Source organism: Narcine bancroftii, chromosome 8 (assembly GCF_036971445.1).
Source record: "Narcine bancroftii isolate sNarBan1 chromosome 8, sNarBan1.hap1, whole genome shotgun sequence".
In the NCBI taxonomy this organism is placed as follows: domain Eukaryota; kingdom Metazoa; phylum Chordata; class Chondrichthyes; order Torpediniformes; family Narcinidae; genus Narcine; species Narcine bancroftii.
Window position 1 is genome coordinate 164,090,794 of NC_091476.1, and position 17,110 is coordinate 164,107,903.

At 40.9% G+C, this 17,110-nt stretch overlaps 1 protein-coding gene across 1 annotated transcript in view; it reads right to left on the reverse strand.

Moving 5' to 3' along the window:
• Positions 1 to 300: 300 nt before the first annotated feature.
• The window catches only part of LOC138741543 (disks large-associated protein 2-like), a 272,962-nt gene continuing 256,152 nt past the window's right edge, over positions 301 to 17,110 (reverse strand). The window contains exons 7-11 of the mRNA XM_069895779.1: positions 15,935 to 16,029; positions 10,357 to 10,781; positions 7,693 to 7,784; positions 3,596 to 3,748; positions 301 to 714 (exon numbers count right to left, since the gene is read on the reverse strand). Coding sequence (XP_069751880.1) covers positions 496 to 714; positions 3,596 to 3,748; positions 7,693 to 7,784; positions 10,357 to 10,781; positions 15,935 to 16,029 — 984 coding nt within the window. The 3' untranslated portion in view covers positions 301 to 495. The remainder of the gene's footprint in view (positions 715 to 3,595; positions 3,749 to 7,692; positions 7,785 to 10,356; positions 10,782 to 15,934; positions 16,030 to 17,110) is intronic.

The following is a 17,110-nucleotide window of genomic DNA, read 5'->3' on the forward strand; positions in this document are numbered from 1 at the left end:
AAAATCTAATTGCTAATACAAATTCAGCTACAGTCACAATGCCTCTGTGAAATGTATCACATGAAGAATACACCATTGGCAAGTACCAGGATAGAAAATTAATTAGAGTGAATGATGAAAACTTCACATCACAGGCCAGTTGTTGGTCCTGGTGAAGCAGTTTCCTAATGAAACAAAAGTTAAAAAAAAAATGAATGTGGCATGTTTATGCTTCCTGGGTGTGACCAAGACTGTATTTTTTCCTTCATTCTGATGTATTATAAAGAACATATGCACAAAATATATTAGACTGCAGCTTCATTTAAAAACTGAAGAAAATATAATTGGTCCACTGTGACAACATAAAGGAACACAAGAGGAATGTTAATGCTTGTTAGAACTGAGACCAGACAGCAGGATTCAAATTATGCCCATAGTCTGGTTTCATCTTCCCTTGAACATGAGAAGTGAAGCTGAAGTTAAAGAAAGGCTCCCATCAGATGGTGTGGAGTGATTTCAAAGCCTGGTTTGAGCCTCAGGGATGTAGATTTCAATGCTATCTGCGCTCTCTGTGGCAGAGTTTTGCCGATATGAGGCTGCTCTCTTTGCAGCCATGAGCCGTTTCCTTGCTTCTTGCCTCTGTCTATCAGCAAGTTCCAACGACTTCTCCCGTGCCTGGGACAACCTTCCCTTCAGTGGTTTCTTTGGTATAGGAGGGGGCATCTTCATTTCATCCTATCAGCAAAAAGAATGTTGAATAATGAATGACATTAATACAATTTCCAATTTTCAATCCACTTTGTGTTCACTAGCATTAGACTCCCTTAATTGCAAACCAGTTAAGTGTGGCTGGTGTATGTAAGATTTAATGACCTGAGCTTAGAAAACACATCCTGAATGAAAGAAGCAACAGGACCAGCGATTTGGATATTGAAAAATTCTTGCCACCAGATAACAGAAGTGAGAGCTGTGGTTCCAGTGGCAGGAGCAGGCAGATTCAACATGAGGGAATGCTGTGAAACAAGGTATCCTCCTGATGGATTGGGTCTGGAGGAGAATCTTAGCACAAAATTCCCATGGCTTGCACTTCTGAACCAAATTGAAGTTGAAGCAAAATGAAACTGCAGATGTCCAGAGGAAACAGAGAGATGGTTTTGATCTTGCCAGAAATGATCTGGAGAACATTTTGTCTCATGCAACTCTTAATGCTAGATAGTTTGAGAAAGAAGAGAGAGCATGGGTGTACAGGAAGACCGAGGCCCCATCATTGTACATCTCATTTGCTTCAGGATTTCATTATAGGTGGGTGATGGGTAGATGATCAAGAAAAGATAACATAAGGGTAGATTTATGGAATGCAACTGGAATGAAACACGTCAACATGATGGTAGGATCAATGAAGAAATAAATTCAAAACATTACGGAGTTGGACTATTCAGGAAAAATGGAGGAGCTGACAATGTCAAAAACATGTGTGTAGAGAAGGAAAGTTAGCACCATCTTTGACAACATGGTGGGCAAAATGGAAATGCAAACTCTTCTAGCCCTTCTTTAGTGTACAATGTAAATGATGGGTTCTTTATTGCCACATCTAAGATAGCACGCATAATCCGAATGATGCAATGTGGAAATACTCACAGTGTTCTTAAAAGTTAAATACAATCACACTGTGTAACACTAGACTCAGGACAGGAAGCTAGCATGGCTGTGTACTGTCATGTAATCTTGCTGGGTTATGGAGGGATACATACGGGCAACCTTTATATCATAGGGTGAATTAATACACCTTGCATATACATAATGATAGATTTCTGTGGTGGGGGATGGCATTTTTTTTGTCTTCTCTTGGCTGAGAATTAAAGATGTGCACAGGAGAGGGGTTAAATAATAGGTTCGAGACAAGTGAAGAAGAGAGGAACAAGTTGATGAGTATGGGAAATGAGGAGTGGGTGCTGAGATCCTTCCAGGATGGAAGGAGAAATTAAATGTTTTCAGAGAAGGAGATGACAGAAGGAATTAGTGTGGGCAATATGATATATTATGAGCAAGGGAAAGATATCCTCTTAAAGTGAGGGAAAACTTCTTCACATAACTGGGTAATAGCATTAAATTAAAGACATTATAATGGAACTCTAAACATCAGTATCCTCTCCTCACTCATAGGGATACATAGAAAGTTAACTCCCAAATTATTTGTCTTCCCTTTTATGTTGCCACATAACCACCGCAATGATCTATTCTGGCATTTCCACCTGCATACACTCTTAATTCCTCCATCTTTGTGATTTTTCTTGTTCCTCATTCCTTCTTCTCTACCAGCAGTTAGCATTCATTAAATAAATAAAGCAGGAGTTCCTTGAACAATCTGTTAATACCTTCCTAAAAACCTTGCTTGTCAAATGCAACTTTGATTCCCCATTCAATCATCTCCATATTTCTCTGCAATCCTCCTATAACGCGCATGGAAGGCCACTGTAGATGCTATTGATTTTCAGTTCAAATTTATTGTCCGAGTACATAAATTGCCTGCAGGAAAGGTAGAATTACCATGTATTGGAAATGCAAAGAACTACTCAAGAAGATACATACCGTAGACACTCGTATATTGGAACAATTTTTCAGGTCAAATTTGAGGGGTTCGAATTTTACACGGGTCATATTTTTGACCGCAGTAAGTACCTGTGTTGCTCAAGGCTTCGGGAGCTTGGATGCTTGGGAATTGGTAGTAAGTCTGCTTTCAGGGTGGGTGGCCAGAGCCTAGGAAAGAGACTGTGGTCAGGGCGTTGGAAACTCTGGTGGGCAGGTGGCCGGCCGGGGCGAGGGTCTTTCCTCGGAACATTAGGAGCTCTGGTGGGCCAGTGGCCAGGGCAAGGATCTGCAGTCAGGACGTTAGGAGCTCCAGCAGGTGTGTGGCAAAGGTGAGGGTTTGCAGTCGGGGCTAAAAATAAGGGGGGGGGGTCAACTTTTACATGGGTTATACAGAAAACACACAAATTTTGGGACAAAAAAGGGGGGTTGACTATCATACAGGATTGACTATTACACAAGTATATATAGTATTCATGTAAATAAATTGTGCAATACAGAATAAAAAAATTCAATACAGTACAAAAGTAAGAGTCCTTAAATGAGTCTCTGATTGAGTTTGTTGTTGAGGAGCCTGATGGTGGAGGGGGAGCAGCTGTTCCTGTACCTGGTGTTGTTACACTAAACAAGCAGATATTTCAAACAAACATTGTTGCAGCCAAGGGCAATTTTCATTGAAAAGAGTTGTGAAACATGTTTTTATCATTTTGTAATATTATTTGCAAGGAGAGATTGCCCCATGTGGTAAAATATTATGTGTAAGTAGTGGATTACATGCCTGGAATAGCCTGCAAGTAATGTATGTTCTTTCACATATAGAATCTAGGCATCATTATCTCTCTTCCTTGAAATACAAAAATTATGCAAACTTTAATCAAAATCTGCCCTGTAACTATGTTTTGAAGTTTATAAGAACAATTTTTTTTATAGTGGTTTGAAATCTCCTTGAAAACATGCGTCCACGTTAAAATTCAGCAAGCAAAATCAACATGAGCAGACCGGTGACATGTCAAGATCATACGTGACTTACATTTCTATCAGGAGCCTCCAGCATTTTCCAATTATTGGCCTTTATCTGCAAGAGTTCGTCAAACTTCAAAGTCACATCCTCAATGGAGAGCTGCAAGAGATCCCAGAAGCCTGCTAGATCCTGGGAGGTCGGCAAAGGGAAAGCATTTGGGTCCTGAGAATAAAAGAGAAGCGACATAGAACATTACAGGACAGGAACAGGCCCTTTGGCCCTTCTAGTCTGTGCTGAACTATTATTCTGCCTAGTCCCACTGACCTACGCCCGGTTCATAGCCCTCCATACCACTCCTATCCCAATTTCTTCTTAATTATTAAAATTGAGCCTGCATTCACCACTTCAGCAGGCAGCTTGTTCCACACTCCCACCACTCTCTGTGTGAAGATGTTCCCCCCCAGTTTTTCCTCTTTCACCCATGTCCTCTGATTTGTGTCTCATTGGGAACAAAAGCCTATCTACATTTTCCTTGTCTATCTCCCCTCAAAATTTTAAACACCTCTCTCAAATCTCCCCTAATTTTTCTACACTCCAGGGAATTAAGTCCTAATCTGTTTAACCTTTCCCTGTAACTCAGTTCCCGAAGTCCAGGAAACATTCTAGTAAATCTTCTCTCCACTCTTTCAATCTCTTTCCTGTAGTTCGGTGACCAAAACAGCACATAATACTCCAAATTTGGCCTCATAAATTTCTTGTTTTATTTTACTCAATACTGTGATTTATGAAGGTTAATATGCCAAAAGCGTTCTTTACAACCCTATGTACCTGTGATGCCACTTTCAGGGAATGATATATTTATATTCCCAGATCCCTCTGTTCTACCGCACTCCTCGGTGCCCTACCATTTACCATGTATCTCCTTTCTTGGTTTGTCCTTCAAAAATGCACACTTGTCTAGATTAAATTCCATCTGCCATTTTTCAGCCCATTTTTCTAGCTGGACAAGATCCCTCTGCAACACGTCCAATCTTAGTGTCATCAGCAAGCGTGCTGATCCAATTTACCACATTATCATCCAGTCCATTGATATAGATGGCAAACAAAAATGGTCCCAGCACCGATCACACTAGTCACAAGCCTTCAGCCTGAGAAGCAGTCATTCACTATCACTCTCTGGCTTCTCCCGTTTAGCCGATGTAGAATCCAGTTCACTACCTCACCATGAATACCAAGCATCTGAACCTTCCTGACTAACCTCCCATGTGGGACCTTGTCAAAGGCCTTACTAAAGCCCATGTAGACAGCATCTACAGCTTTTCCCTCATCAACTTTCCTGGTAACCTCCTCGAAAAACTCTATAAGATATGTTAAACATGACCCACTACGCACAAAGCCATGTTGACTATCACTAATCAGTCTCTGGCTATCCATGAACTTGTAGAACACATTCCAATTTAGCTACGACTGAGGAAAGAAAATCAAAATCTTGATGCAGAAGCACTGGTGGGTACAAGTCTCTCTGCAGCAAGAGCAAAGTACAAATGTGCTGGAGAAACTCAGCAGGCCACACAGCATGCACAAGAAGTAAAGAGTAACCAATGGGCCTGGGTGCTTTGCCAGGTGGAAGTAAAAACAGACAGGTTTTCTGAATGAAAAAGGTGGGGAGGAAGTGGAAAGGGGAGGAGCACAAGCTGATAAGTAAGTGGCCCATTACTCTTTCCTTCCTACAGATGCCACTTGACCTGATGAGTTTCTGCAGAACATTTGTGTATTGCACTCGACCCCAGTGTCTGCTGTGGACTTTCCTGTTTGACTCCTGTAGCAATAGCTTGCCTTTCTGATTTTTTTCTGAGGAGGTGGGAAAGACACACCTGAGGTTACGGGGCTGTGAGGAAGAGAGGCAGATGGCACTTAAAAATAATCCTACTTTTAACACTGACTGAAGGCAACTCAGCCCTTATTGTAAAGACAATACCATGTTCAAGTGGTTCCTCTTCAAGCTTGAGTTAATGATGTGTTCAGGCAGCACCATGGCTCAGCTAGTACAGCTGCTGCTGAGCAGTTCTTGAGAGCAAAGCTTCAAAGGTTCCTTTTATTATCAAGTAATGTACATGATATACTTCAACGTTTGTCTGACATAAGGCAAACAAAGAGCCGTCGTGAGCCTGGCCCGGCGCCCCTAACAATAGGAGAAAGAGAAGCAAAAGAGAGTCCCTTCAGAGTCACCGTGTGTCTGTGGATTTGCCTCGAGTGATCCCACAGACTCTAGTTCAAACCATCAGCAGCCTGGCTCCTGATCCAAACCTCTGATACAATCAGGAAGCCTTCAGCACCTGAGGTCCTTCAGGAGCCCTTCCTGTCCTCAGGACACTCTCAAATTGTGGTTTCAATGCCTGGTTCCCACGAGCCAGTAGACCGTTTGGGACCTTCGACCGCAAGTCGCCATCAGCCCACAACCACTGTAGGTCTTTCAACCATGAACCCCTCACTTGTTTGCTGCAGTGGTCACCTTCCCTGTCAGGTCATTTCCTATGCTTCTCCTTCTCAATGGGGAGTGTCCTATATTCTCAGCGCAGTGGCGGGGGGGGGGGGGGGGGTGTGGAAATTGGGGACGTTCTCACTGCTTCTGATGTGCCAGTCAGCTGCAGACCCTCAAGGTTTGCTGCCCAGCACAGTCACAGCCATCTTGAGCACAGACACTGTGGTTGCAGAATTTAAAAAAAAAAATCACCATCAGCTCCTTTAACATGCCGTTTAAAGCCTGCATGGTGCCGTCGGTAAAACCCTGCAGAGCAGCATGCTGTCTCTGCTCCCCGCTTTCCCGGGTGCGTACCAGCAGCAGTGCTGCCGTTACAGCATCACCACCATTTTTTTTTCAACCCTAACATCCTGTGCAATTGTGTGGAGTTTGTACTTTCTCCTTGCTTTCTCTAGATACACATCAGTTAATTGCAAATTTCCCCCCCAGCATTAAGAGTGGTAGAATCTGGGGGGAGTTGATGGGAATGTGGGTAGAATAAAGATTAGAATGAGTACAGATGGCTGTTATGCAATCAGTGTGGACTTGGTGGGCCAAAGTGTGCTGCGTCACTTGATAATCCAAGATGTCGTGGAATTAACACAGCAATAACCTTCAACTTGGAGACAGGGAAATCATTGGGGGAAAGGCACAGCTACCAGTTGATACTGCAACAACCCCTCATGAGATCAGCTAGTTCGAGGATTGAATGCAGAAGCTGCCTCAAAAAAAATGCATCAGAGCCCCTCCTTGTTATTCTTAAGCATCAGGCCTGAATATGTGTGCCTGTTTGCAGGAGAGACCAAACCATACTCAAGACAGTTAATTCAGAGTCCTAGAGGGAATGCTACTGTGACCATACCACTAGGTGGTGGAGTCTGCAAGCAGTTGGATTAGACTCAGGTGAGAGAACCTCAGCCGTGGCCTGTTGATCTTCCGACAGTTTGTCAGACGATCTTTTCCACTCTCTTTGATGATCAGACACTTCTGGCAACAGTTTAAGTATTTTTGACGTGTTATTCAAATCGCTATCACGAAGTAAAACAATTAAACAACAAATTTATTTAAGGTAATTTAAATTAATGGGGTGAAAAAAAACCACTTCACTTATCTTTTCAATGGAAGCATTCAAATAAAGGCAAGAAGCCAGACACAAATCATTGTTGTTAGGGGTTTTAAGTGTCAGTGTGCATTTAAGAATCAGCTAAGATCAGGAAATACCCCTGCACCTTGAAGATTGCCTGAAAACAGGAGCCACTTGAACATGGTGTTTATCTCTGCAGTAAGTACCTCAATTGTTGCCAGCCAATGGGCAGCTGCGGAAATCTGTGGATACATGCATTGTAACTCGAAAGCCACATATTTATGCACCTGTATGTTAAAATGCTCCCCATTACATCCAGCAAATTAAACTAAATCAAAATTTCTCTTCCAAATGATGAAATGAAGGTAAGCATTTAAAAAAAAATAAACAGAAACATGGATTAGCCAATGTCGTGGAACTGTGTTTTGAAGATGATGGAGACGTTCACTCTTTGGGAATGGGGGAAATGTTTCACACAGGAGAACAGCAGAATTCTAGTGAAGCAATTCCCTGCCTTCTCAAAGCAAACAGACATGCCATCCCTTCACCCCTGCTATTTACCATATTCTGCTGGCAAAGCCGATAAAACTGCTGGAACTTCTGTGACATGAGAAGCTGTGCACTTCCCACTGCACTGCGGATCTTTTCAAGCACTAAAACACAAGGGAGTGGCAAGTTAGATTCTAAGTACAACTGTTGCACCAGAACAGTGAATCGCTAATCTTAAATGAATTAGATCTCTGCATAAACTAAATTTCTTTCAATCTCCAGATTCAGAAGCAGATCACACAGTCTTTTAGCAAGGCCGCTCTTGAGTAATATCAAAAGGCATATTCATTCTCAGTAATCCAGAGGGAAGGGTGTAGGATCAAATCATTATCTTGCCCGTTGTCTCTGAGCAGTAATAAGGATAGATATTAAGTGAAAAGTTTTGAAGAGGCAGTATCTTGTCATGGAATGAACTGGCATGTGAAGGTCAATATTTCATGGGAAAACTGTTCAAGTGATCTTCACAGCAACTTCCTATAATTTGGAATAAAGAGTAAAATCCCCAGTATCTGGCACCTATGGAGATTGATAGATGCTTGGATGTAGTGACTACTTTCCATTATAGTCATTGAATGCTAAGAAAATGTTGTTGGCTATGACTCATTTCAACAAATTCGTACTAAAGTTTAGTTTTCCAAAGTTTATTAAACGATATCAGACATTGTTCATATTATTATTTGTTGTTAAGCGGTCAATAGAAAATGTCAGAAGATCTTCTTACCATCCATTCCACAGAACAAAAAAAACTAAACTCGTATCTCCCCAGCAAGCAGAGAAAACTAGTTATGACCCTGAAGCAAAGATGTTGCTAGGAGACAGCATAAAAATATGTTAAACAAAAAAAAAACCAGACAAGTGGCAAGCATGAAACACATTTTAACCCCTACACTAGATAAGTAAATTTTTTGGTTGCTTGAGATTCTATGTTGTGTGATTGGGGAACTGACTGCCATGGACTGCCAAATTTAAACTTTTGGATTTTTTACCTACAACATTTATTTTCTGCAAATTTTCTTTGCAGGTTGCTTGAATTCCAAATAATGGGGATTTTACTGTATTGTTGTAAAGGGGAAAAGGAGTGGGTCCAATTGCAGTCATCAAAAAATAATTGGATATAAACATGAAAGAAACATTTGGGAATTATGAGGGAGCAGTAGGAGAGTGAGGTTCAAATGAAAACATGGTCTGGTTGAATAGCAGAAGGGGGATGGGCCACATGGTTCCTGATTCAGTGTTGTGTCTGATTCTGCAGCAAAAATTGAAACGGTATCCTCGTGTCAATATAATGGTCACAAGGCCACATTCTTTGTTTTTAGGTTTGGGTAATTCCAAGAAGGTAACAAAATGGGTCAACTCTTCCATAGTTGCTCAGATCTTCATGGCCAGAGTGAAAAATAATCCTCATTAAACAACGGAGAAATTTTCTGCTGCCTTTGTGGAATGAGTGAAACAAACAAATGAATTATACAAAAGAGACCCAAGTCTCTTGCTCTATCTCCACTACTTTACAGAATAATAATCCTCATAAAAATAACTTGGAGAAGTCTCCCAATGCCTTTGTAGGTTCAGTAAACTGAATCAATCTCGAGCTTGACTCTCAGTCTGTGTGCAGTTTGCTGACATTGCTCGAGGAGATCATTGAACTTGCTGTTCTGCTCTAGGCAGAGTCCGAAGCCTTTGGCTCTCGTCATTAATTAACATGACACGAGGACAGGATTGGTCAAACAGACTATCAACATTTCCCCACAAGACTTCATCATATAGACATTGGCCATTGGGCCTCATGACTAAGTGATGTAATGCTCACAAAACATTTTGGGAAGAATATACACCTTCAGAAGGGGAAGGGTAGGAGAGAGGAGAGAATGGCATGCTATATTTATCAGTTTAGCTATACAGTAGATGTTCCACTCATTCCATTAAATTTACTCAGTGGCTTTGTACATTAATACTTCAATCGGTGCACTAACACTCAGAAAGATGAGCTAATGTACACTCCAAATTTTCCCCAGGTTCAGGTGTTTTGTGATGTTTCCCAAATATTTTTGGAGAGTTCCTTCTGCCAGCACACACTAGTGCTATTGTCAAGAAAAAGGATGAGAGTTCCCTGTAAACATTTCTAGTGTTAAGATTTCAGGTTCATTTTCAGTGCAAGTTTGAACTAGGAAATTTTGTGTTCAAGTCTGCAAATTTTTTAACATGTGAGCAATTCCTATGCACCATTCTGTGTGAGCCCATAAAGCATCCTGGACACATGCCCAGAAGCAGATAGTTTGCTGGAACTGACTTTCACCAGGTGATGAGGTGGGAAAAATAACTGAACAGATCTGTAGGAAAATGGAGAGAAATATAAGAAGTGAAGTTACTGAAAATATAAAAAAAGTTACTTAATGCAAGTTCTGGAGGATTAACTCAGATAAGGAATGTCGCCCAAGTTAGGATGATGGTAGAAAAATATCCTTTCCCTTTTGAATTAGCCCTCTGCATTGAATTTATTCACTCCTCACCAAAGCCATATGACGTGGGAGTAGCATGAGAATACATAATAGGAATAAGGTTATGTTGGGAAGCAATGACGTGTACTTATCTCTAATCCCCTTATACATTCAAAACGAATGATCATTATCTTGAGACAACATATGGCAAGAGATACTTGAATAGCTGAACAGAACTTACCCTCTTCAGGGAGGTCATTTTCCTCAGCTTCTCTTTCCATCTGCTGACACCACCCTTCCAATCGCTCTACCTCTGCCTGCAGCAGCTTGATAAACCAGTCACCATCTCTGTGGCATGGAGACACTCTGCCGGGATCTGGGTGGTTGTGAACGCTGGATTCTCCCCAGTGGTCCTGACGCTGGCCATCAGAGCTGTCATAGCGCATCCTGTAATCATCCCTGTAGGCCCACTGTCCCTGTGTGTGAACAGTTCTGAACGAAGTGTACTCGTTGGACTGCTCTGGCACCGAAGAATGCCGTACAAATGGCTGGCTAAACTGGAAACCCTTGTCCTCTGTGCTCACACACACCCCTGGGATGCCTTCCAGTTCAAGATCAGCCTGCACACTTGTTGTCACGCTGTTCGAACGTTTAAACCTGGTGTGTCTAGAATTAAGGAAACAATGATTACATGATATGCAAAACACAAAACCTCACTGGCATTTTCCCACCCACAGATGCTGCCCTCTTTTCTGAGGGCACTGGCCCCAAACATAAGGTCACAGATGGATTTAACTTCCATGCTTCAGCCAGACATCCAGTAATTATTGGAGAGTTGAAACATCAGGCCTGATCCTCAAACCATACCACACTAATGTCGGTGTGTTTCACACCAAGGCTAGCGTGTATGTGTTTGAGTTGGGGTGGGTGGGGCATTGGATGGGTAGAAATGGGAATCACAGGTTGATTTATTTAAAAACAAAACTCCCCCCCAACTTCCCCTACTTCTGAATGGTTTCTCCCTCTTCCTGTCTCGTCACCACTCAAACTTTCTATCCTATCACCGCTGGACCCCACTCCAAGCTTCTTTCCCCCTTCCCTCCAGTGTTGATAAAGGATTCAGACCCAAAACATTCACTGCCTTTGGGTACTGACTGACCTGCTGAGTTCCTCCATCAATTCTTTGTCTGCTTAAGATTTACTTACTTGTTGGTCCAGGAGAACTGCTTAATCTCACTGATCCCACAACATTCCCCAATTTCATTGGCTTGGATATGCCAACCAATGTCAATATCCTCTCTCCTTGGCCAACACTCCCAGCACTGTGGCCCTAATTGCACTCGATTAGTCTGCAGGGCAGGTCACATTCTGTGACGCCTGATTCAGCCTCTCAAAACAGATGCTCTATCTGGACACTGTCATGGTAAGAGGCTGCAACTTTGACTGAGAGAAAGATTCAAGGATGCTCTCAAAGCAAAATGTAACAGCATCACTTATTCATGGGAATCTGTGGTGCAGGTCAACTGGAAATGGAGGAGTGTTTGAGATGGGATTGTGTCCCTTCTCTTGGAGTATATGGACCCCAGCACAGGTGACATATGTTTATATAGAATCCATGTTTCAGGCCTGAGCCCTTGTTCAAGGTATCGTTCCTTCCCATAGATGCTTCATGACCTGCTGAGTCCTCCAGCATTTTTGTGTTTTTACAGTATCTGCAGACTTTTGTATTTCAATTCTCAGATTTATTGTCAAGAGTACATACAATCCTGAGATTCCTTTTCCTATGGGTAATGCAGAATTACCACTTATTGATAGTGCAAAGAAAAACTGCACTCAAATTCCACATGTTAACAAATTGTGCAATAGACAAAAAAAATCATTCTTTCTGACTTGCCTGTGGTGGAGTCTGTGGGTCACATCTTAAGGTGTTCAGTTACATCAGAACTAGAGGTTATCCTTGAGCCCAAAGACTGCCTCAGTAGCAGATATGGGAAGCCCCATTTCCCTTACAAGTTCCTCGAGCTGGCCAACTGACCCAGTGTGAAGGAGTATTGCCATTTTATGGAAGAATTCTTCATCATGAGACACAAGCCTCATCCACATCACACCCTACCTCTGCCCCATTATCCAAACCCATCCCCACCCCACGCATCTGATCTAGATTGCTGCCAAAGTTTGATATTTACTTGCTGCTTCCGGTGGAGGGAGGGAAACAGAAAGAAACAGGGAAGAAATGGAAAAAGAATCGGAAGGACAGATGAAAGATGAAGATGGTGACCTGTCCTGATTCATCAGCATTAAGTAACTCCATCTCTCAGGTGTTTGTCAATTACTGAGACGTCATATTTACAGTCTGTGGAGAAACTACCAACTTGTTACCTTTTGAATTATATTTCATCTTAATATTTTAAAAAATATCAACTGTGTTCATATTTTGTTCAAAATACAACTTTTAAATATAAAGCAAGGAAATAAAAACATCCTGAAGTAACAATACCTTATAAAGCTGTGAAAGTGGAACCGTGATTACTTGAAAAATGAATGCAAATATGGCTACAAATTTCACTGTACTTTATATTGCTTTGCAAAGTGTGAGAACTCCATTACAGTGAGGGGTATTGCTACATGCAGCTAGTTTCACTGCAAGGGAGACTGCTGTGTAGTTCATGTTGTCCTCAATTAACCCGCATCTTTCCAGCTGACTGTTAATCTGATCTCAGAATGTGCATCATCATTTGTCCTCTCTGGAAGCTATTGACGTGATTCATGAAGATGTGCAAGAGAAAGGATCCTGGTGACAACGAGAACAGTCAATGATTCAGTTATCAGTCTTGATCAGAGGTCCTCAACCTTTCTCGTTCCACTCACATCCCTATGCTATCGGTGCTCTGTGATTAGTAAAGGATTGCTTAAGGTGCTATGTGAGTGGAAAGAAAAAGGTTGAGAACCACTGTTTAAATCATTATTAATTAACTCATTATGTTTACGGTTTCATAACTACAAACGGGCCAATGACAATTTTGCTCAGGCAAAATATTTCAGCAAGAGCTGAGTCTAAAGCAGTGATTCTCAATCTTCCCTTCCCACTCACATCCCACCTTAATCAATCCCTTACTAATCACAGAGCACCGATAGCATAGGGAATAGTTAAAGTGGGATGTGAGTGGAAAGAGAAAGGTTGAGAACCACTGGTCTTGATGAGGGTTCCAACCTGAAACATTGACCATTATTCTTCTTCCACTGATACTGCTCGACACATTGAGTTCCACCAGCAGATTAGTTTCCGCTCTGGATTCCACCATCGACAGTCTCTCACGTGCCTCTGACTTGTATCACACCCAGATGTGAAAATAATTTTTTGACGTTAATTATGGATTATGGATCACAGCAAGGCGGAGCTGAATTCCATGCTGACTTACCAAAAGAATGATCTTTGGGCATTTAAACTTTGAATGGCTTGAATAGATCTATTGATTGATTGAGTTGAACTTATTACTGTCACCTACAACAAGATACAGTAACAAGCATGTTTGTATGCTATCCAGGTAAGTCAACTCTTTCTTATATCAAGTAGCGCAATTATGCAACAAAAGTGAGTAAAGGTACAAGGGGGTAGAAGAATTGTAATGCACACAAGGAAAGGATTTACTAGGAGCAGGTTGCAATATGTCTCTGCACTCCTGTACTATTTTACGGATCTATTAGTCGTAAGCAGATATAATTCACCTTAGTTCCACGGTATCCATGAATATGAAACATTAATACTATTCCAAACTGGTATTGGATTATTATATTATCTACTAAATTACTTTGGGGATGAAATGTTCCTTTATTGAACTGTGTTTCTTTATCTGATTTGCAAAGGTTTATGAATAAGTTGACAAACACAATGACTTTCTGCTTCCCCTCGAGCTCTAAAGAGTAAATCCAGCACTCAGTCATGTTGATCAAGGTGGATGCCCAGTCAGCACTGGGTGAGTTAGTGTTTGCCAGGACTGCATGCTAATAGATACAGGACTGCATGCTAATAGATACAGGACTGCATGCTAATAGATACAGGACTGCATGCTAATAGATACAGGACTGCATGCTAATAGATACAGGACTGCTTTTTGGGGAACTGCACATGGCTTCAATTCCCGAGGTTAAAAAAAATTCATGTACGATTTCAGGCTGTTAGCCATTAATTTGCAAAGGATGCTATGCATATACAATAAAATCTCTGGTATATGGAATTCAAGCAACAGGCAGCCTCAAGCAACTGGCAATTTTTTTTTTAAATGAGGAAAATAAATAACTAGAATGACTAAGAATAAAATAAATACATCAATGTTTGAACATGTAAAATTAAATGTTCTCAGAAGTAACATATAAACCTTTGGTGAAGATGGGAGCAAATATTCAGGTGCCTTGGTCGTGCTTTGCTCATAGCAGCTGTTTGAATAAAGTTGTGCTACAATAAAATGAGGTCGCCCAGGATGAGGAGCTGGTTGATGTCGCTTGCCATTGGGGTGACTCTCTTAAGTGTCTCCTTATCCCTGCATATAAAGAGTCGTTCTAGTCAGAGGCTTTTAGCTGTAAACTTGGGAGATTGGGCAGAGGGGTTAATAATCTATAATGCTATTGTTCGCACTTCGGGTGGCTCCATGGAAGGGGAGGAACCTGCAGGTGCAGCGAAGGTTAAGTGTTTTCAAAGAATGGGAATGAAAATAAAGTAAAATGCTTTAAGGTTTATATATTCATGCAAGTGAAGTTTGTTCAGTGGAAGGACAGTAAAGAATTTTTGACTTTTACCTTTTAAATTGTTTATTCTTGATGCAGGTGTATTGGTTAGGCATTGTAAGTCTCAAGCAACCAAAAAATGCACTTATCCAGCGTAGGATAAGCCAATCCCCATAGGTGCTGGAAACCAGGATGCTTTACTGTATAAGCATTGGGTAAGGATTCAATCATGTTTGGCTGTAACAGGTGGCTAATACTTGCTGTCTTGCTCACAAAGTTAGAAAGGATGTACATTATCCTAGAACTAGCAGCTGACATCTGTGGAAGCATGTGTCATGGTAAGTCAGTACCCACAAAAGAAGCAGCAGAAAACTGATTAGCCATCTGGAACAAAAATAAAAGAAAGTTCTGAAAATTGTAATGAGCTGACAATGACCATCTTTATCACATTTTTTTCTCTCTTTAACAGCATCAACAAAGAAATTTTATGACCCTGCATCCCCGGATGACAGTTGGAGGGAGTGTGGATAATGAGTACAATGAAATGAGGCTAATTTGCTCTCTTGTGCTCCTTTGAATGCGAGATTGGTGAAAGCGCCTTAAGATTTTTATGTGAACGTATTTGCCACATGCACAATGAGTCAAAATGCTGCAGTGCCTCTTCTTCCTGCTGTCATCCAATGGAATAGAATCCAATGGAATATTTATCATCTATCGTTGGGAAGACTTCATGCCACATCACGATTTGAGTTGCAATTTCCTGCACTCAAGATAATCCTGCCTTGTATGGAGGATAGGATTTTTGGAATTGAAATGCAAGTAATTTTTTCTTTTTACCCTGCGTGTTGTCATAAGCTGGAATCTTTGATCAAGTAGGAGAAACAGATTCAATAGCAACTTTCAGATATTTGGACGAATAATTCAAGTAGAAGTAATTGCACCGTTATGGAGACAAAGCTAGAAAGTAGGACTAATTGTAAAACTTTCAAAGAACTGGTACAAGGCGCAAAGTGACTTTTCTCTCTGAAGTTTAATCTTCTGATTCAATGAATAACAAAATAAGTGATCAATCTAACAAATTAAGATGACTGGCTTACCGCTTATTATCTTCAACCTGCACCCCAATAGAATGGAACTCTCGAAAGCCTTTACTGTCAGTGTCAGAATCGGTCATCGTCTCTGAACTGTCCACCTGATACATTACAACAGAATGAGATCTTGTTATAGCTACTGAACATGAAACAGATTTATTGGCTGTAACGAAATAGAAAACAAATAGAGGACTTCATAAACAATGGATTTTACACACATAACAAAGGCAAAACATTTTATGTAGTAATATATAATTTTATTTTCTTTCTGTAGGATTAAGCATTAAATTATATTTCAAGAAAAATGGCACTATTGTTTTAATGGGGAGTATATCAACCACAGAGGTGTCTGTTATAGACAATGTCACGATTGTGTGTACCTGGTTGCTTAGTTCATTACATTCAAAAGGCCCATTGATAAATCTCAGCTAGATTTTTCTCGACTTCTGCAGACAACTTGATTTCCAGGGAGTGAGCCCATTCATTCAAATGAATGCTAATATTTCTTGTGTATGTTTGAAAGGATTTATTTGATTGGCATTTCTCATTTTGAGAGATAGGCTTTCACATTTCTTTTCTATGCTAACAATGTATTGGTAACTGATTTCCTTCCAGACATGGTAATCATTTTCAAGCCAACTGAGAAAGGGGCAGATGAGAAACTCCTATATACACATATCAACATCCATCATGATGCCAATCTAAACCAATTCCATCTACCTCAGTGCCCCCCCTCCCCCAAATTCCTGGCCTGATTACATGTTTGACTAAATGCCTCCAAAACATTGCTATCATATTTGCTTCAAACAGTTTGTTCCAGGTACTGACCAGTCTCTGTTTTTTAAAAAAATAAAAAACTTGCCTCACACATCTCCTCTATACTTTGCCCCAACCTATGCCCTCTGGTATTTGACATTTCCACAATGGGGAAAGAGACTATCTTTCCCTTCCATGCCTCTCGTAATTTATATACTTCTTTCAGGTGCCTAAGAGAAAACAGTCCAAGTAGTTAACTCATTCCAATTTAGGAAACGCCTATGCAAAAATTCCCAACCCTTTCCATCGTGTGGAAACTTGATCTGCACACAATTCTGCAAATGCAGTCCAATCAAATTTTTTTTTTCAGCTGGAACATGACTTCCCAACTTTTATTTCAATGCCCGAACTATTGAAGACAAGCAT